General features: G+C 49.5%; 1 protein-coding gene across 1 annotated transcript in view; it reads left to right on the forward strand.

Moving 5' to 3' along the window:
* The window catches only part of ANKAR (ankyrin and armadillo repeat containing), a 1392657-nt gene that overhangs the window by 14124 nt on the left and 1355985 nt on the right, over nucleotides 1–22548 (forward strand). The window contains exon 2 of the mRNA XM_086955361.1: nucleotides 6981–8020. Within this exon, the coding sequence (XP_086811487.1) occupies nucleotides 7417–8020 (604 nt within the window). The 5' untranslated portion in view covers nucleotides 6981–7416. The remainder of the gene's footprint in view (nucleotides 1–6980; nucleotides 8021–22548) is intronic.

Genomic DNA, 22548 nt, shown 5'->3' on the forward strand with positions numbered 1-22548 from the left:
TACTATTTGGATGGGTGGAGGGCTCTTCTGTGTTTTCAGAAAAACGTTGTGTTGTTTTTAAAAATCGCGCCCTGAACACCTACCTACTTAATTTTACACCCCAGCATTGTTACACTCTAGGCTCAGTTCCACCCCAGTCTTGTGGCTGTTTGATGTGGAGGGCCGTTTCAGAGCAAGGACCGGAAAGAGCTACTTCCGGTAGCACACACTGACCCGCCATCTTGGTCGGCGGTCTAGTTGTCGTGCTGTTCAAAAGCCATACATTTGCTGCTGGCCTCGTCCGTTCTGCTTGACTTGCAGCTTATTGCCTGCTGCTTTTAGAAGGGAATGGAGCACTTCTCAGTGTGCAAAGTACTATTTGGGTGGGTGGAGGGCTCTTCTGTGTTTTTAGAAAAACGTTGTGTTGCTTTAAAAATCGCGCCCCGAACACCTACCTGCGTAACTTTACACCCCAGCATTGTTACTCTCTAGGCCCCATTCCACCGCAGTTTTGTGGCTGTTTGATGTGGAGGGCGGTTTCAGAGCAAGGACCGGAAAGAGCTTCTTCCAGTAGCACACACTGACCGCCATCTTGGTCGGCGGTCTAGTTGTCCGACGTCCCCCGAAGTCCTATCTAGGTCGAGCATGACGCGGGAGTGCAGCGGACGGGCGCATGGGGCGTGCCGATGGCACGCCAAAGGTGCGCCAAAGGTAAGCCCATCTGTGCCCGTCCGTGCCAGTCCATCGCCTCTCGCCAGGGATGCTGCGCCTACCAATTTGGATGGACGTACCTACACAAGAGACTTCCTGTTGAGCGTCCGCCAGCAAGTCCATCAGTGCGAACGCCCTCCCCTCCATCCGCTGTGTGGCCCGTCCAAGTGCCCATGCAGGGATTTCTCACTTGACCAGCCTACCTCTATCAATGTACTCTCTGAGTCCCCGGCCGTACGGTATCTTAAGATCTTACAACTTAATGTCAGATCGTTTGTCAAACACCATGCCAAAGTTCATGACCTCATCTTAGATGAGGCACCTGATATTTTCTTCATGACAGAAACCTGGCCCCACAATGAGGTGACGGCTAAGCTTCATTTAGCTCTCCCCCCAGAGTACTCTATCTACACGAGTAATCGAAACACCAGGGGAGGGGGTATAGCTGTAGTTGTAAAATCCTGTTATCCGTGTGTGCGGAAGAAGATGGTGATAGATGGCTGTGAAAGTGCGCACTTTTGCATCTCGGTAAACCATCACTTCACCTTCTCTGGGCTACTGATCTACAGACCCCCAGGGAATGATGTCACATTCAGGAAAGCCCTTCCAGAGACAGTCGGCTCTCTTGCGATTGGAGCAGCTAACTTTAGTATCTTTGGCGATCTAAACCTTCATTTTGACCTATCCCAGACCTCGACCATCGGCAGCTTGCTCGCCGACTTAGCGGCGTTCCAGTTTTACCAGATGGCCACTAACCCTACTCATGTGGGCGGTCATATACTGGATCCTATATTCACCAACTTAGCAACGGCTAATGTCCAGTTGCCGACCCCGGTGCTATGGTCTGATCACCTATTGGTGGAGCTATCCCTCCCAGTCTTGGATCCACCATTTAAAAATATAGACAGAGTCGTTCTTAAACGTCCCTGGAGAAAGCTGAAGCTCGAGGACTTCCATCGCCTCCATAGGGAAAACCCCCCTGGTCCATTCAACGAAGTAGAGTCTGGCTATGACCTCTTCTGTGATTGGATCACCCGGGCTCTTGACTCCTTGATCCCAGTTACCTGGAGCAAATGACGCACCCTTGAACCTAGTCCGTGGTATGAAGACGCCTTGATGCTCTTGAAGAAATCCTGTGAAAAGGCTGAGAGAGACTGGCGAAAAAACTATGACACTGGGAAGAAAACACTGTACCTAGCCAAAGTAAAAATCTATCATAGAGCCATCTGCAGGGCAGGTGCTGCATACTACTCCAGTGAGATTAAACGTAGTTCTAATCCGACCAAGCTGGTCTTTAAGATCCTTAAAGATCTTACCGCTAAGAGAGTCCTAGTGTCAGAGGTTTCTTCAGAATCGCACTGTGAAGACCTCGCTGCCTTTTTCTTGGAAAATTACGCACCATCTATCGCTCATTTCTGAGCACAAGTCCCTCGAATGTATGGTCGATGCCTAGCCCCAGCACTAACCCCGATCTTACAATCCTCCCTGGTGCGTCGGAGGTTGAATTCGGCAAACTAGCGGTTAAAGTTAAATCTGGTTCCCCCGCCGATCCGCTTAGGCCTGCACAGTTTAGAGACTCTGCCGCGCTGTGCCTGCCTCCTTTACGCCAACTTATCAATGTTTCATTTGCCTCGAGTACAGTACCAACTAAATGGAAGCAAGCTTCTGTAATCCCGATCCTTAAGAAACCTACATTGGACCCGAGCAAGCCTGAGAATTACCGGCCGATCACTCTCCTCTCCTGGGCTGCTAAGGTGGCCGAAGCACATGCCAACAGCATACTCACCAAACACCTCCAGACTAACAACATTCTGGATACCTCTCAGAATTGGTTCCGGGCTGGCCATAGCACCGAGACCGCCCTCTTGCGATGACAGTGGTCCGTGCTTGACTCCAGTCAAATGGCAGCACTGGTTCTCCTCGATCTCAGTGCCGCGTTCGACACGGTCTCGCACGTGGTATTGCTTCATCGCCTGGAAGAGGCAATGATCACTGGCCTGGCCCTTGAATGGTTCAGATCGTTCCTCTCTGGAAGATCGTTTCGGGTAGCCACTCCTCCTTTCCAATCCCAAGTCCATCCTATTGTGCAGGGAGTGCCTCAGGGTCGGCATTGAGCCCTACCCTATTTACCCTTTATGTGCAGCCGCTAGTTGCTGTCTCCAAGCAGTGGGGCATAGTTATGGTATCATATGCTGACGACACGCAGCTGGTGGTGGCACTCTCTGGGGACTCAGACCACAAGGCCTCCAGGTTCAGGGATGGTTTGGCGGCAGTGGCAGGCTGGATGACAGCTAACTATCTCCAGCTGAATGCCAATAAAACTGAGGTCCTGATCGTCGGTAAGAACAGCGATCTGTGGGGCGATCAGTGGTGGCCTATGGTCCTGGGTAAGACACCCATACCGGTGACTGAGGTAAAAAATCTGGGGGTCTGGCTAGACCCCTCCCTCAGCTTCTCTGGCCACACCAAAAAAGTTGCAGCCACGTGTTTTGGTATTCTACGTGGTATCAGACCAATCCTGAATTTTTTTGATGCTCCCATCAGGCAACTTATAATTCAGGCCACCATACTGTCCCGGCTGGACTATGCCAGCTCCCTCCTGCTGGGGGAAAACCAGGCAGAAATAATCCGGATGCAGCGCATACAGAACGCTGCGGCCAGGGCCTTGGTTGGCCTACCTAGGTTTTGTTCAGCGTAGGAATCCATCCGGAAGCTGCACTGGCTCCCAATGGCCCAAAGGATACAATTCAAGACACTGTGCCTGTCCTTTAAAATTCTCAAACAGGACACTCCCAAAATCCTTGAGAACCTGTTGACCCCCTATGTCCCTTCATGCTCTCTGAGGTCTAAAGGACAAGGCCTGGTCACGGTACCGCGTTTTAAACGTTGTAGAGCAAGAGGGCGCTCCTTCCGCTATTTAGCGGCAAAACTCTGGAACTCATTACCAGTCCATATCCGTGCTCTTAATGACCTTCTTTTGTTTAGGAGGGTGCTCAAGACGCACCTTTTTCCATTCAGGATCTAACTTCTGCTACTGCCCCTGCTACTGTTTCTGCTGCCCTTTACTTCTGCTGGTATCTGGCTTCTCTGCTGGTCAAAGTGCCGGGACGCCCCTTTGCTGGGCCAGCTGCGCGCTATAGAAGTTTAATTAACATAACATAACATATTACACCGCCCACAGCCCTTAAGAGTCAAAAGCTCACTGGCTCGCTTGACGAAACACGTGTCGGCTGATTGTTTGTTTTTTGCCTTAATGTCAACCTTCTAGAACAGGAATGCACAATACACCTAAACAAATTTTATATACGTGTCATCTGTGTCTCATTACTGCTGTTTCATGCTCCTCATCTAAAGAAAACCTTCATGACGAACCCTGTATAACGTGTGCACAGGACTTGTGTTTGTATCTAATTAGTTGGGCCCCTGCCAACCATAACAGAGGTTCATTGGGTCTCCTCTGACCGTGTAGCACAGTTCTTATATTTTGTTTTACTGTACACTTACCGCTACCAGAATAGGCGCCACTCTTTCTTGTACACTACAAAACCCTACACAGAATCCACAGCTCTATTTTGTTATGCAAGGCTATCTCCCCTGTAGATGTCCCCCAGATAGGGAATCCCAATTTGGTCCCAGGGGACGGAGCCCTCTTGGATCGAGAGCTAACTGAGCCAAGTTCTCCGCAATAAGGGAGTAACCTCAGTGAGACAGTGATCTGCACAGAAACTAAAATGCTAATTTTGGGCCAGATGTACAACCCGTTTTTGCATATTGGGCCATGTACATAGCCTATTTATCGAGCCGCAATTTTTTTGTGACTTGCTAAATAGGTTTTGGGACTCACTATTTGGAAGGGACGTTACCTTCTAAATAGCGAGTCTCAAAACAATGTACTAATGTTTTGCAACCACAATTACGGTCGCAAAACACTTGCAATTACCACCTACTTCAAGTAGGTGGTAATGCATTTGCAAATGGGAAGGGGTCCCCAGGGAACCCTTTACACTTTGCAATTGCATGTGAAATACATTTTTGTGAATGCACACATCTATTTTGTCCCCTATAGACCACGCTCTTTGAAATAAGTATTCCCTGAGCGTTACACACTAGCAGGACAAAAGGTCTTTACAATTATCTTTGAGGGTCCCCCAGGTGTATTTGAAAATAACGGACTGGTTACTTGCACTTTTACTGTTTATGTAATGTTCTATGTAATGTGCTTTTGAATTTTGTTTTGCATTTTTTGGTGTTACTTTACTGGTTATTGTTTTGAATGTTTAATATTTCTTTGGAAAATATGTGTGGCCCGACAAGATGACATGAGAATAATGGTCTAATCTTGTTTGAAGAAAGTACAAAAAGAAGTCAAATAAAAAACACACAGGCTTTAGAACAAAGCACTGAAGTCTTGTGTGATTAATTAGGAAACGGTCTATCTGCACACTGTGTTTGTTAGTACCACTTCCTAAAAGTGGCATTTTCAAAATACATAAAATCCAACTTTATAATTGCAGAGGGTTTTTTATTACAATTTCTCAGACACCAAACGGGCAATCCCATCTGCTCCCACTTGAAACCTATCACTTTATAAATGTAATAAGGCAACCCTGTGTTATCCTATGGGAGAGGTAGGCCTCACAGTAGTGAAAAACAAATGTAGAGATTTTCACTCCCAGAACATGTAAAACTTGAAAGTACATGTCCATCTTTTTAAATACACTGCACGCTGCCCTCTGGGCTATGTAGGGCCTACTAATGGGGTGACCAAGGTGTAGTAGAAATTGTGGTTTGGGCCTGGCAAAAGGTTTATCTTGCTAGGTCGAAATGGCAGTTTAAGGTGCACTCGGAGGTTTTAATGGCAGGCCTGAGACAAGTTTAAAGGGTCACCTAAGTGGGTGGCACATTCAGTGTGGTAGGCCCACTATTAGCATTTAATTTACTGGCCCATGGCACATGTAGCACCACTTTACTAGGAACTTACAAAATTGAGTAGTGCCAATTGGGTGTAAGCGAATTTCACCATGTGTAAAGGAGAGGGCGCACACACTTTAGCACTGGTTAGCAGTGGTAACGTACACAGAGTCCTATGGCCAACAACAAGATCAGCAAAAATTGAGAAGTAAGGCAGAAAGTTTGTGGAATAATAACCTAATGCTGGCAGGTCTAACAGATTTTTAGTGCAATAATGAGTTTTGTGGAAGGCATCAGTGACCGAAATCTACACTTGCAATGAAGTGCTATTTCGAAATAAAATATGGGACGAAAACCCACATTTGTATTGTACAACCTGAGAAGTAATGGTCTCCAGGAGAGGGGAAACAACCTATAAAGATGGATTCTCTGCCTTACATTATAGAATGTGTGTAGCTAGCCTGGGATAATGGTTTAGAGTCACATAAAATGATTTGTTGTTACTATTATTTACCATTTACCATGGCATAGTGGTGGAGATGCCGTCTGAGATGATAATCCAAAGGCTGTCTCCGTGAGGAAAATGTGAGGAGAGGCAGAGTAGAGACCTCCAAATTGAATCGATAATGGCGGGATAAAGAATGTGTAGAAGACATCAAAGGTAAACAAGAAAAGTGTGCAAGCTTTTGTTGTTGGAAATCAAGTGAGCAAGATACATTTAGGTGAGTGAGTGAAGGTAAAAACTGAGGACTACATAACGTTTTGTACAAGCACTTCGAGCCAAAAATTGTGAAAGCTGTGGAAAAAAGATCATGATTCTGCATTACTAGAATGAGAAGAAGGGCCACAATATCAGGCCTAATGTTGATAGTTAATCTTTTTCTCTGTGTGAGTGTGTTGAGGAATAGGCAATGTGTTGGAATACATGTTATGTCATTTAGGATCTGTGGCCTGTATCTCTATAACTCTGGCTTCCATTGATCCGGAACTGGGAAGCCTGCTGCTAGTCCTCGAAGTTAGGGCACTTACCCTTAAATAATATCACCTTTCTCCTATACATGCGCTCTTAATTTCTCACTGCCATTCCTGGCACTTTTCCATTTACTGCTCTGTTGCCACACTACCTTTTCAGTCAATCAGAAAATGCTTTTAATGAAACTGACAAATTATACAACTCAACTTGCAGACCTTTGGTTTTTGAAACACTGTGGTTTACTGTCGAGGCTTTTCTCAATCACTGCGAAAATGCCATTATACCGTTGAGTGCACATTTAGTATGCATGTTACAACGATATTTTTCATGAAAGAAAGAAAATCAATTTTAATATATTTTATTTTCCCTGACTCTGATGTAGCATTTTGCTCTTTTTCTGCAATAGATTGGAACGTTAAGCCAAAGCAACACCAATGACAAATTTCCACGTGTGAACATCCATTTGGACAACCTTCCTCTGAAACTATTAGCATTGTTCCCGAAGACCATTTGTTGTGTTGTTGAGAAAGAACTTTAATCCTAAACTTTATTTTTGAAAAAACTTTGAGTAGCCAGGATATCTGTCATCTTTCATAAATGTCCTCACTGAGAAAATGTTCTACTTCGAAGAGTTACAGCAGTCATAATGTAATTATGTGCCTACCCTAGAAATCCTGGCAGGTTTGCTATCGAAAGCATAGTGTATTAATATTATGACGCCAAGGTCACCATTAGGAGGAAGTCAATGCACCTGAGAATCTAGGCTTTGATGACAACAACACTATCCTGACATTCGCAGATATAGTACTTGAGATATCAACAAAAGCAGTACATTTTCAGAAATGTTGGACAATGACACCTCCTCGGCTGATAATTCCCAGTCTAAAGATGAGCTTAAAGATGCAGCCTATCTGTCAAAAATGGCCGCACATAGAAATGCCAATGCGTTTTTTGAAAAGTTCGACCGAAGCGAGTTGCAGGAGTTGCTTGCTGTCACATCTTCTAGCTGGCTGGTCACCAAGGATTACACCCGGACTCCTGATTCTTCAAGTGGATTAACAGCTCAGCTGAAGGACATTAGTCGCCATGATATTGTTGTGTTGATGCCTGTTGCACCGGATGCCCCTATGGATTGCAAAGAAGTCCATCAGATTCTGAGAGAACTTACAGTTGGCATTTTTTGTTTTAACCAGATTCCCTCTATTAACCTGGAGGCTAATTATGATCGCAGCACTTTCTGTCAACTTTCTCCAGCTTACTATGACACCAGAGTGGGTCAGCTCTTAATCAACGTGGACTACACAATGAAGGCCCTCTGGCATGGTGCCTATATGCCTCGTGAGAAAAGAATACGGTTCTCGGAGATCTGGCGCACAAGCATGGATATTGATGCTAATGGGAAACCCCAGACAAAAAGGAATATCTTTGAAGAGTTTTCCTTAGCAGGTGAGCAAGTGCTGCATTTTTAAAATGGTATCCTTTGTGATGGCCACTAAACTATTTGATGGGAAATGTGAAGTTCTGTCAGTTGGTCCTGAAATAATCGCAAACACTTTTTAAAGAAATGTGTTATTATAATTAATTTACTTCTTAATATGTTATTCTATTTATGTTGTCATGAATGTGATGTTTTTGTATGCACAGCACATATTTCGCAAAAGCGAACTTTTTTAGAGGTAGGTGTAAACTTCTTAGGCACGCCATTTCCTGATAACACAGTTTGCTCCGCCTAAGTTTACATCTGTTGGTGGCAATTCCTGTATGAACAACAGCCTGTTCTCCCTAGCCAATCTGCTGCGTTTTAAAGTAATTACTGTAAGTCACACCAAGTTTAAGATCTGAAACTTTTTTTTAAATCTATTAATAACATTAGGTACCGATGCCTTACAATGAGAATTAACATCAATCAGGCCTCCTTGAGAAGCAAGCTTAGCCACTCAACTTATATCTTTATAGCCGAATAGAACCAACAGTTGCAGAGATTGCATCTGTTTTTAAATATGTATAATTCGTATATTTACTGTACTGTATTACTTTTATAAACATGCTTCTATTCCATTTAAAAGAACACGTAGCAGTCAAATAGTACGTTGTTTTACATCATGTAATGGTTTTAATTAACTGAATCATGACTAATAAACATTTATACTTAAAGGTAGGTGTTTTTTGCTCAGTTTTTGCAAAGTGTCACTAAAGGAAAATCTGTGCCCTGAGGCGCATCCTTTCAGAACAGGCATCAAGCAAGATTTTAATGAGAAGATTAAGCTTGTGGCACGAAAAACAAACATAGGGAATACTATTCAATTTACAGTACACTGTAGCCATGAAAATCAGAATTTTACGAAGGACATAGCGGCAAGCATTGCTCTTTATATCTACTGGTTTGCTGACTGTTGTAAAAATGCAAACAGTTAACAAACTGTCTAGCAAACTATGTCACCACAAAATAGTGATGCTCATGTTGGCCGGCAAAAGCTACAACGTGTCATCAGTTCCAAACAAGGGAAATTCCCACCTACTACTTTCATTTTTAGGTCGAGCAGACCTAAAAAGCATGCGAAGCATGCTTTGTCTGCGAAGACATCTTTTGCTGGCGTGTCTGGGGGAATGTGAGACAGCGATCGCCCACGCGCCTCGCTGTCTCAGATTCCTCCTCGAGGGTGCGCACGTCGCCGTGCACATCCCCTGCCTGCCATTCACTCTCAATCACACACAGCCACACTCACACATGCGCGCACACACATATACACCCACGCAGGCACAATGCATACACACACACACACGAGCGACCATGCACGCACGCACATACATACATGCAGAGACACCCCCCGCACACATACACACACGAGAGCACTGAGGCCCCCCCCAGCCCTTTGGAACTTACCGGGCCAATCTCGGGGGACTCAACTCGCAGCACGCTCCTTTCCCGAGGCTCCCACTTGGTCAAGGGAGCCCCGCAACACTTCCGCAACCTCCTGCGGGCGGCCCCGGGGCTCTCCACCGCTCACAGGAGCCCCGGGCTGCAAGACGGATTTACGCCTCCTGCCTCCTCTTCCGGTCCGAACGCGGCCACGCCCCCGTCACAAGGCGACCTTGTCTGACTTCCGGTGCGACCGTGGCGGGATTCCCTGCTGGTTTTTAAAGCACTGAAGAATTTCATATCTCGTGTTTCATTGCCGTCCGGAGACTTTTAAAGCAAACGCATTACACTATACGTCCCGAGCTCACTTTTGCTATCTCGTTGCAGCCCTGGTGCTAACGCGTGAGGGAATGTGCGGTGTGCCCGGGACCTGGCAGCCAGGGCCAGCCAGCGCTGGGTGCATGGAGAATAATCTCACAACAAAACACAACAGGCAGTCGGAGGGATACTTTGTTGATATATTGTTTCCTGGAATCAATCAAGTGAATTCCGAACACGCAGACTCAGCAATACAATAACTAATTACATGCAAACAGGTTTGCCGGTCTGTCACGTGCAGATAGAGTACATACAGCCTGTTGAGGAATGTAGATATATAGTGTGCGTGAATTGTAATTGTTGCGCAAACACCAGTTGAGCGCATGGAGGTTTCACTTTCGCTTCAAGGAAGGCCCCTCTCTGCCCATTCAGCCCGCCCGGCACTAACGGATGGGCGCCTTGTATGGACGCAGGATAGCAGCAACTGCACACAGCGCCTCGATTCCCGGGGTGCATCGCACGGCGTGGGCACACACGAGGCGCACAGTGTGAGGAAACCCAGGGGCCCGGGTAGCGGTGGCTGCACAGGATTAGGGGCGGAGGTGCCCTGAACACGGCCAGAAACTCTGAAGTTCGACTGGGCGAGGGAGGCGCATCTTACCTGCTCCTCAGCCGGGTCCCGGGGCTGGGCACCGAGCTCAGTGGACAGAGGGTGCGGGCACGGCGGGCGCGGTGTGAGCCTGTCCGAGACTCACGGCCCGAACGCTGCACGGCTGCGCTTCCGGTCTCAAGTGCACCACATTCTCTCTGGTTGACTGTATCCCAATAAACCAGAGAAAGAAATAGCACCACATACCACACGCTGCAGAGTACTTCACGGAGCACGCTGGTCTAACTCACCACACCTGCCAGTGCAGCGGGGTTACATGAGAAATTAAATGAGAAGCGTGCAAAGTGAGGTCAGTCCGTGCCAAGTAGGGAGTGAACCCCATACTCTGCCAGGTGACCCGAATGCTATAGCGAGGGGCAAACTGTGCACCGCGTGCGACATTCTGTGATTAGGCAGGGAAATATTAAGATGATTGCCACTGCTGAAATGACGGGTGTTTATTTCATGGCAGGTAAAGGTCATTTTTTGCTCATTAAAGGGCGTGCCATGAGCAATCGAGGACATACGCACTAGTCGAAATTAACAATAGTGCAGCAGGTACAGTGCCACCGGGGCTCACTGCATCCAGGTTATGATTATTTGCTATCCATTGCACGGGTTAGCCGGCCCAATTCTCTGGGTTACGGAATGGGTTCATCATAGCGCCCTTGCTACGCCACTAATTGTAGAGGTGAGTTGCTTGCCCAGCCGTTGTAAATCATGCTGTATTGCGTAGAGGGCCTGTCTTGCCATGCGAGGGCTGCACCTTGCGCAAATAAGAGGCCTTCCATGGCAAGAGAATCGCCAACGTTTGGAGGGGCCCTTGCCAGTAGCAAGTCATATGAGCCTCTTCACAAAGGCCAGATGCAGTGTGAGGCTCGTGAAACACACAATCTATGCGAAAATACCTTGTATGACCACGTCTTCACATGCTTTAAGCATGCATAGACCACACTAGAAATCATTTTACATGAGTGTCAACGAGTCAGTGCCAGGCACCCTGGGTTTCCACCCTTGAACCCTGAAAAGGGAGTGAGTACAAGTCTTAAAAGGACAAGTGGTGCTTGGTATAATATATAAGTAGGTCGACTTCATTGTTTCAGCCTAACATATAGGCCATACGTTCGACATCACACAATTCAGGTTTAAAATTACAGGAAAACAGCAGATAAATCCGTATTTTGTAAATCACAAACTACTCACCCTTAAAAGTCTCAGGGCGCTGGGGGCCGTTGTGGAAATTAATTGAGCTATTGCCCGGAGTCACTGGTGCTGAGCTGAGATCAGAGCAGTGAGCCCTCTTTTCCGAAGTCAGCTGCCCTGGACGCTGCACCACACCTCTCCATACTGAAAACATTTAATCATCATACATATAAGAAATGTAAAAATTGCTTCAGCCCCCCTCCCCTTCCAGAAGTCTGCTCATTATTAAAAAGTGAAAATCTGATTCCTAATTTACAATTAGATTTTAAAGTGTTAATATTTGACTCCGTTGCATAAAACAGACCATCCAATACGCGGCCATCCTAACCTGCCGCCTGCAAACAGAGAAAAACTCATGATCGATCCTTTGTCAGGTAAAAACTTTTCTTTGGGGCACTTAACATAAACACAACAATACAGTGCCAATAAAGTGCAATTGCTACTGAAATCATGGCATGCAATATTAATAATTATTTTTATATATTTTAAATAATTATTATATAAAAAAAAAATTTTGGTTATATTTTTTCAAATTATAAAAGTATTAATTTTGTTTTTTGTAAAGTGAATAGTTATAAATCTACCAAATGTTACATTTATAGCATTAGTAAAGTTACATGTTTAGTTTTGTCCTTTTTTAGGTTTAAAGCATTTTATTAAAACATAAAAAAAACATGGGGAAGGGAAATAGGAGGTCAAGTTTACATACAGTACAAAAAGAGACATAGTGCAGCAATTCTGGTGGAAAGTGGGGAGGTCGGTAGTCCGGGAGGGGAAAAAAAGGCATATGCTGTAAGGCAATAAGGTAGTGCGAACAACCCTCCAATAGTCCCCAACCTCCCAATCAAGCTAAGCATGAGTAGCGTCCCGCAACACAGCGAAAACAACACAGTCCCTCCAAGCCCCCCATCCCCAGAAAGGAAAAAGAAGAAAACAATACCCCAACATCCCCGTCCAATAGCCCGTTATAGAAACATTCACCCCAAGCCACCTACCCTCAACCCCCAATCCCCCTGATCCCATCCCTCTCAATCCGCTGGAGCCGCCGGCGGCGTCAGCCTGAGAAGGCGTAGGTACCTTGGACAAGTAAGCTCGCGAAATTCCGTGGACAGCAGTGCCAAGAAGGGGTGCCAGAGCTCCTCGAACTGGTCTACATTTCCAGCCACTGTGAGCGACATCTTCTCCGTTTTGTCCTTTTTTACATGTAAAAACTTTTACCATTAAAAATTAAAAATAACATTAGGTCACTATCCTTTATTTATAACATTTTACACAAAATTGTGATTTTGCACATTAGTACATGTAAAAAAGGACAAAACTAAACATGTAATTTTACTAATGCTATAAATGTAACATTTGGTAGATTTATAACTATTCACTTTACAAAAAACAAAATTAATACTTTTATAATTTGAAAAAATATAAACAAAAAAAATTTACATTTGCAACACCAAAAGGTCAAACTTTTCTATTGCGAGACCTATTGCATTTTCAATGCTTGTTTTCTTTTGCAGCAACTCCTCTTTCTTCAGAATGGTGAATGTAATTCATTTCTCATCAAAGCCCACCTTTTCTAGATCATTTTCTTCACCTTTCTAATTTTGTTTACCTTCTTGACCTATCAAACAAGAAGAGAAGCATTTCAGGTGAAGAGGTTATTATTCTTACACCATCGATGTTGTGGATCTTTATTTAGTATCGTTCTCCAAACAGTTTGATAATTTTTGCTTTCATGTCCTTAATAGAACTGAGGCTTTCTGTTCTGTTAGGTAGGCCAATCTACATTCTATGTAAACCAGATGTAAGCATTGGCTTGCTCGATAAGTTGAAAGTATACCTTGTAACGATGGATTCTCTGCCTTACTAACGTTGCTCACGAGTCCATTCTAGGGATGCTTTTGATTCAGTAGTTTCTTCTGTTGAGTATACTCCAAAGGCAGGAGTATCCAACTCTTCTAACTGTACAAGTGTTATTTAACTCTCTAAAAGTGGAGAAGCTAGATGGGCATGATTCCCAAAATAAACTCAACATCTGCCCACAAGGGGTCGTCTGAAAAACCTGGTTGTCACATTACACTCTTTCAAACATCAGATCACAAATAGGCTTTTGGGGAAAACTGAAATAGAAAATCACCTAGGTGTTAAACTTTGTGATCATGACATATTAAAATGGATTATTTTGGGAGGGAGGAGAAAGGACTAACTTTCACATCTACACCCTTGTATCTGCTACCATATTACCATAGATGCAGGAAAGGAGCATTACCAGTTTAATGGATAATTGCTTCTGCAAAGGACCTCATTTTCAGGCAATGCTTTAAACAAATTTATAATCTCAAAAACTTCTCATAAGATATTGCACCTGGCCTGTAAAATCTTATCAATGTAGCCATTTTTAAGAAGTCAACATTTCCAGGAAATGTCAGTTAGAGAAACCAGTGACCAAATTTGCTCCAGCTGAGATCACTTAGCTGAGGAAAGGAACTGATGTGTGTGTTTTACCTGCCTTGAGGACAGAATGAAAGCTGAAGATGTGTACTAAATCTGGTGAAATGTGCCGTCCTAGACGTCAGTAAATAGATTTTAAATTTAACTAGTGGACACCCTCGCCAAAAATGCACTCCTCATTCAGCTTTTCATTTTTTATTATATCATCCTCTTATGGCTGGATGACAGACTTTTCCAAAAAAGGACCTACAACACCTCAGGGTGTCTCAGTCATCCCTGCACCACCGATAACTATGGAAAACTGTTTGACAGGCCTCGTGGCATGCCCGACCCCTCTCCGCATGGCGGATACCGGACTACTGCTACCCCTGGTCCCCGGACAAGAACCACAACTGCAGCCCTCCGGGTTAACACCCAGCTCTTCCACGACGGAACCCAGACTCGTAACTACAACATTCTCGGCTGGCCCGGGCCCTATCCCGAACCACCGTCCCCGGCCCAGCCGCCATCTTGGACCCGCCACGACCAGGCCTCGTGGCCGCGGGTCGACCTCAGCCTCAGGCCCAGCCAAGCCCCGACATCGAGGCACCACCATCCACCCAGGAGGTAAAGAGACCACTTGGCGAGTCAATGGAAGAAGGAGTGTCGATGGCTCCCCTCCGCCTAGTTTCGATCGCCCCCAGCCTCCCTGGGCGCTGGCTCCACCCCCCTGCTGGGTGTCTGGACTCCCTTATCACGGACCCCCCGACCTCCAAGTGCGAGGGTCCGGACATCAAAGGGCGCCAGACCTATAACTGGGGTAGCTCCAGAGCAGGAAGGCAGTTGTATCCTGGAGTCGAGAGACATCTAGACAAACTCATCTTTGAAGGCCTGCTGGTGCTGCCGCGGCTCCTCTTCGTGAACCATCTTTGAAGGCCTGCTGGCGCTGCCGCGGCTCATCCTCGTGAACCATCTTTGAAGGCCTGCTGGCGCTGCTGCGGCTCCTCCTCGTGAACTATCCTTGAAGGCCTGCTGGCGCTGCCGCGGCTCATCCTCGTGAACCATCTTTGAAGGCCTGCTGGCGCTGCCGCGGCTCATCTTCGTGAACCATCTTTGAAAGCCTGCTGGCGCTGCCGCGGCCCCTACTTGCGAATCCTCCAGCTCGAGGATTGAGAGCTATACACCAGCTACCCCTGTACCGGACCGGTACCGAGACTGCCCCGCTACCCCCTTTCCCTCAGAGACTAGAATTGAAGGGATCACCGTATCCTGGTCCTGCTGTATCGTCAAGTTAACCTGCGTAAGAATACCGATAAAAGTGTACAGAACCTATCTTTGTGTGGCGTCCATCTGTGGGAGGGTAGTTGCTCGTCCGTACGATCTAAAGAGAGGGCCCTCGCCAGGAGGCCTCTCCCCCTTGCTTGGCCGACCCTCCGGGTCCCCGTCTAACATTGGTGGCCAGCGGCGCGATCCGAGCCGACGCATAATCGTACGGAGAATAACTCACCCCACTACACACCGCAACAATGTCGACGAAAGAGACCGGAACAACCGCAAAATTCCAGATGGAACGGCTGGAAGAATACAGCCACAAGGAATTGAAACAATTCTGCATAGACTTGGGCATCGCTACCACGGGACTGAGCACCAAAGACGACCGCAAGCACACCTTGGAGTCTTGGGTGGAGACGGGAGCGTCCCCACCCCAAAACGAAAGTATCAAGACCTCAGAAACAAGTGCAACCCCCGAAGAAGAAAGGAGAGCTGGTGTTAGACCTGACATCATTGGCTTGAGTCTCTCCTCCATTTTTTCTGTTTGCCTCCACTGTTTTACGATGTTTTTGCTGGTATATGCTTTGGGCGCCGTGCCACTGCTGATCAGTGCCACAGCGCAAGTGCTCCCGATGTTAAATTGATGTATCGATTGTATCCATGTTTGGCTTATTTGGTTTACTGTCAGTCCCTAGTCTAGTGTACCAGGAGTGCCGGGGCTTGTAAATACAAATGCCGCTCGTGGGCTTGCAGCACGTGTTGTGCCACCCACAAGAGCGGCCTCGTAAAAGGATGTCTACGGGTCGGTCATTGCGAGACCCACGTGCAGCCTAGTGCTGTCACGCAGGCTGCGCAAGTATACCTACTTGCCAGCCCCCCAAACCTTCCCTTGACTTCATGTTAGTCACCCCTATGGTAGGCCCGCGGGCAGGGTGCATTGTAAGTATAAGGTAGGACACGCCTGACCAAGTTGGCATGTCCTAATAGTGAATTACAGCCGTCTTCGTTCTTCACTATTGCGAGGTAGCCTGCTCTCCATTAGTTAGAATGGGCCACCGGGATTATTAATGCTATGATCCTAGCTGGCTCGGGGAGCATGGTGCAATGTCGAGTTTGGTATCCCTGAACTCGGGGTTTAATTACGCATCCGTTGGTGTGGATGGTTTTTGGACTCTGGGTTCGAAAGTAGCACTTTTAGAAAGTGTCTATTTTCTTGTCTAACCATTTCTGGTTTCTGCTGGTCTTGCGTGTGTGTGACAGGAGCTGGGTGGCTCCAGAGGTCTGGATGAGTCAGTGTGGGATGAGTGGGACATTTGCGTTGAGAGTAGGGGGAGAGTAGTTGCTGATAGCCTGCCCTGCCTGATACAATGCTGGCTCCACCTCCTGCCAAGCGACTGATGGCTCTGTGCCTGCCATTGACAATCCTAGCCCCACCTCCTGCCAGGAGGCCGATAGCTCTGCTCCTGCAAGTGACAATGCTGGCTCCACCTCCTGCTGGGCGTCTGAGGACCCAGCCCTGCTCAGTGAATAAGCCAGGTGCTTCTGCCTGGCTCCACCCACAACAGACCCAGGATGTTGGGAAAGTCCCCTGCAGGGACAAAGGGATCAAAGCCGAAAAGGGGTATAAGAGAAGGAACCCTGTAACCAAGGACAAGAGGCCTGCTGATCTGAGGACTTGCCTACCCCTTCTGCCTGTGTGCTGTTTGCTGGGGGGAATCCTGCAGTGCTTCTTTATTTTTGCCAAGGAACCAGGAGAGAGGAACTGTGTGTGTACTCTCACGCTTGCTAAGAAAATCTCCAAGGACTGGAAGATTGCCAGTCTCCTGCTGAAGTCACAGGGCTAAAGGACTTCATCTGCTTAAAGTGCTATTTGCTGGAACCGTGAATCCAGCACCTCTGAAAGAACCAGCAATCTCGACGCCGACGGACGTCGCCGAATCCAGCTCGACATAGTGGGTAACGGCCCCAGTGTCCCGCTTCCTCGACGACCGGCCGCCGGGCCCGACCGACGCCAGCAGCACCGCCAGTGAGTGGGAGTACGGCTCCAGCTCCAAGGGACCTCGTGTCTGCACCGCTGCTGATCGCATCAACTTCGTGCCCTCTCGACGCCGTGAGCGCTGCTCACACCTTGCAACCGCATCATCGACAACGACGCCTGCTGAGGCCTCATCGACACCGAAGACGCGACGCCAGGATTGCTCGACGCCGCTGATCATCGTGTGCTTCATTTTCCAAGGTACTGTGTTGTTGGGGGTCCGTGTGACTCCGGGCTCGACGTAGCGCTCCTCGCGGTCGACGCCGAACCTTTTTGTTTAACTTTGCCTCGACGTCGTGTAGCTCCCGTGTGAGTTACCCTGTTGCTAAGAACTGTGTTTCCAAGAAGAAGATTTGCTTTGATACAAAAGACTTTGTGCTAAAGAAGAAACTACCTTTGAACTATCCTTTTTCCTTCCCAAAGTATTTATTTAGATTGTGTACATTTTTGTCGTTGTTTGGTCTTGTGCTAAGCCTTATATAAAAATCCTTATTTTTATAATACTACTGTGTCGTGTCCATTTGTAGTGCATTCACTTTATTACTGTATGTGGTCATAAATGCTTAACGCACAGCCTCCGAGATAAGCCTATCTGCTCTGCCAAGCTACCGAGGGGGTGAGCAGGGGTTATCAAAGGGTGTGATCCCCTTGCCCTGACTAGAAAAGGTGTGTCCCTATTTGTCAGAAGTGTATACCTCTGCCAACTAGAGACAGCCGGTTCTAACAGCGGGCCTCTCTTCCGAGGAGGCCCGAGAACGGGAGAGGAGCCAGCTCCACGAGTTGGAACTGGCTCGACTCCGCTTAGATGGGGAACTGAAACTAGCGGAACAAAAGATAGCCCTCGAACACTTACGGCTACGGGAAGAACAAGAAGAGAAAAAAAGCCAGAGGGAGCTGGAAGAGAAGAAACTAGCGTACGAACACGAGCGCAGTTTAAAAGAACTAGAGATTCGAAGACAAAACAAGGACCTCGGCGTCCCCGAGAACCAGAGCTCCGCTCCCCCTACGGACACCGAGGTCCACATTCCCAAAGACGTCGGCCGAGAGTACTACCGGAACGACGATATCCAGCAATGGTTCAATGCCTACGAGGTAGCCATGATCTCCCACCGTATCCCGTGAAAAGACTGGGGAGCCGGGTTGTGGGGGAGATTCGTCAACGAAGGAAGAGATGCCCTGCTACAACTCCCCGACGCAGAGATGACCTCCTACGAGCACATGAAAGCCGCCCTTCTCACTCGCTATGGGCTCACCCCTAAAATGTAACGGCAGCGATTCCGAGACTGTAAAAGGATCCCCGGTACCACCTGGGCGGAATACGTGAACTATTTTAGCCGGGCCTTAGAGGGGTGGATCAAAGGCTGCCAGGTCACCACCTACGAACAATTGGTCCATCTCATCGTGTGAGAACACCTCTCCAATAATTGTTTCGTGGAACTAAGGCAGCATCTCTTCGACAGCAAGCTGACCGAACCCCGGAAACTAGCCATCGAAGCGGATCGATGGGAGAGCACCCTGGTCCCTCGGAATTGGCCGGGCGAACAAAACAGAGCCTCCCAGGGGTCCCACCGTCCGCGAGAGGGAGGAGGAGGCCAGGGCCGGGGCAGGGACACCGCCACGGTGCCCCCCACTAGCAACCCCCCGTCTCTGGCCGGAAGAGGAAGCCCTCCGATGCAACCGGGATTCCGCTCCAACCTTGTCTGCCACAAATGCCAGCGGCCCGGCCATTACGCCAATTACCCCAACTGTCCGAGAAACCAGTCAGTCCATGCCCTGGGTCCAATGAACCGCCAGATCACCGCCGTCGCCCTCGGAGAAGAGCAAGGCGAAGAAGAAGCCGAAGAGTGCGAACAATACCAGACAGAGTGGGAGCCGGCAGCCATGTCCCTGGTATGTCTAGGAGAAAGGGACATGGTCCCGCGGGCCCCCATCCCAGCCAACACGCAGAAGTACAGCCAGTGGGTCACCATTAATGGACACCGGGCCGAAGTCCTTCGCGACACGGGGGCCAGTGTGACCGCAGTCCGTTGCCATCTGGTGACCCCCGATCAAATCTTGCCCAACGTACTTTGTCCAGTACGGTCTGCGGACAACTCCGAAAGCCTCCGATGGCCCGCGTCCCCTTCGAGTGGGGGGGAGTGTCGGGCATGCTGAAAGTGACCGTCCGAGACGATGCCCCCGTGGACTGCCTCCTGGGGAACGATCTCGAGAGCTCCCCCTGGGCAGCCGTTGAACGAAGAGAGCACCTGGGGATGCTGGGCCTTCCTGAATGGGTCTGTGCAACGACCCGATCCATGGCCGCCCGCGCCATCCCCTCCACTGAAGAACCCGAGTGGCCCGAACCTCCACCGCCTGTCGTCACGGAAGAGACCACCCCTGAACCCGGTCCACCGGGGCCCGACAACGAAGAACCTGACCCACTCCGAGACCTCCCGGAGCTGGCCCAGTGGCGCCAAGAAGGTGGCCCCACTCAGGAACAGTTCCGCCAAGAACAAAGAACCTGTCCCTCCCTCGAGGGGCTCCGACAGCAAGCCATAGCCCAGAGCGCAGGGGATGCCTTGGGGGCCCACTGGATCTATTGGGACAATGAGCTCCTCTACAGTGAGCAGAAGATTGCCGAACTGGGGGCCAGCCAGGTGCTGGTGGTCCCCCTCCGATTCAGAGACTTCCTCCTGAACCTGGCACACGATGTGCCTCTCGCCGGGCACCTGGGGCAAGACTAGACTTACAGCCGCCTGGTGACCCATTTCTACTGGCCTAAGATGCGGAACGATGTGATAAACCACTGCCGGGCCTGCCCCACCTGCCAGGCCAGCGGGAAGAGCGGCCGGAAACTAAAAGTCCCACTGCAACCCTTTCCCATCGTCACCACTCCCTTTGAGCGGGTGGGGATCGACATTGTGGGGCCCCTGGAGCCCCGGACAGCGCAATGCCACCGGTTCATACTCGTCCTGGTGGACCATGCCACCCGCTATCCCGAGGCCATACCTCTCCGGACCGTGACAGTGCCCGTGGTGGGCCGAGCCCTGATGGGTATCTTCTCGCGGGTGGGCTTCCCCCGAGAGGTCGTCAGTGATCGGGGCACGAACTTCCTCTCCAGATACATGAAGTCCCTATGGCAACAGGGTGGAGAAGTGTGGCTCAGGGGTTAGAGGCGGCAGACCCGGAAGCTGAGATCGGCCCTGGACCAGGGTTCAATTCCCCGCCTCGACGGGGGTTGGGCTCAATAATTCCACGGACTCGATAATTCTCGCTCCGGGGCCTACTCGACTCACGGGTTCACACTCTGCGACTCTGGGCAATAGCTTGCTTAATCTCCACAACGGCCCCTCGCGGCGGGATGCCTGGCTTTCACCTTGTGGATACCCTGCCGGGGTTATCTCACAGGGGAATACCAGGACGGGTTCCCTAAGCAAGCGCATAGATGCCTGCGATGTGGGCGATTTGCGCTATATAAATACATGTACAGTGTGGGGTCACCTACAAATTTACGACCCCCTACCACCCGCAAGGAAACGGACTAGTGGAACGATTCTATCGCACCCTCAAGGGTATGATCATGGGCCTGGAAGAGCCCCTACGCCGCCAGTGGGACGTGCTGCCTCCTGTTTGCCTACAGGGAGGTCCCACAGAAGTCCCTGGGATTCAGCCCCTTCGAGCTCCTGTATGGGCACCCCGTCCGGGGTCCCCTCAGCCTGGTCAAGGAAGGGTGGGAGGTGACACCCCAAAAGGCTCCCCCCGATGTGTACAGGTACCTCTTGACCCTCCGGAATCAGACTCAAAGGTTCCGGGAACTCACCAAGGCCAACCTCGAAGCCAGCCAAGAGGACATGAAACGCTGGTATGATCAAAACGCCTCGTCCATTGAGTTCGAGCCGGGACAGCAGGTCTGGGTCATGTCCCCGGTCGAACCTTGCGCCCTCCAGGACAAATGGACCGGACCCTTCAAGGTGGTGGAACGCAAGGGCCCGTCACCTACCTGGTAGACCTGGAGTCCCCCAGGAACCCCCTCCGGGTCCTCCATGCCAACAGACTTAAGCCACACTTTGTGCGATCAGAACTTAGCCTCCTGATGGCTACCGACAGTGGGGCTGAAGAATACTCCGAGCCCCTCCCCGACCTCCTGAAAACTCTAGCACAAGACGGCTCCGTGGAGGGGGTCAACCTCTCTTCCACCCTGACCCCAGCACAACGCCACAGCTGCCAAGACTTGTTGCAACAATTCGCCGATCTATTCTCCCTCACGCCCGGGGTCACCCCCTGGTGCCTCCACGATGTCGACACTGGGGATAGTCCCCCTATCCGGCACAGGGCCTACAGAGTGCCCGATCGGGTACGCGCCTGCATCCAATCGGAGGTCTCCAAGATGCTGGCCCTAGGAGTGATCGAGCCCTCCGACAGCCCATGGGCCAGCCCGGTCGTGCTGGTCCCCAAGGCCGCCGCCCCTGGCCTCAGATTTTGTGTGGACTACCGGGGCTTGAACGCCGTCACCCGAACAGACGCTCACCCCATCCCCCGAGCTGATGAATTGATCGACCGTCTGGGGGCCGCCCGCTACCTGAGCATCTTTGACTTGACCGCGGGCTATTGGCAGATTGGCCTCACCCCAGGCGCCCAGGAGCCGTCCGCCTTCTCCACACCGGATGGCCACTACCACTTCAAAGTGATGCCCTTCGGAATGAAAAATGCCCCCGCCACCTTCCAGAGGCTCGTGAACAAAGTATTGGCGGGGCTTGAGGAGTTCAGCGCCGCCTATCTGGACGATATTGCCGTGTACAGTCTCCACTGGGCAGAACACCTCCAACACCTCCGGGAGGTCCTGACCGCCCTCCGGCGGGCAGGACTAACAATCAAGGCCAGCAAGTGCCAAATCGGCCAAGGTTCCGTGACCTACCTGGGGCACCAGGTAGGAAGTGGCCAGGTGGCCCCTCTCCAACTCAAGATCGCAGCCATCCGGGCTTGGGAGCCTCCGGTCACCCAAACAGAGGTCCGAGCCTTCCTGGGTGGGTCTCACTGGATACTACCGGCGCTTCGTGAAGGACTATGGCAGCATTGTGGGGCCCCTCACCGAACTCACGTCCAAGAAGAACCCCCCGTACACTGGACCCCTGAGTGTCAGACCGCCTTTGAGAACCTCAAGTCTGAAATGTGCACCGCCCCAGTGCTCCAAGCCCCCGACTACAGCCGGGAATTTATAGTACAGACCGATG

Source organism: Lissotriton vulgaris, chromosome 2_1, assembly GCF_964263255.1.
Source record: "Lissotriton vulgaris chromosome 2_1, aLisVul1.2, whole genome shotgun sequence".
NCBI classification, from domain to species: Eukaryota; Metazoa; Chordata; class Amphibia; order Caudata; family Salamandridae; genus Lissotriton; species Lissotriton vulgaris.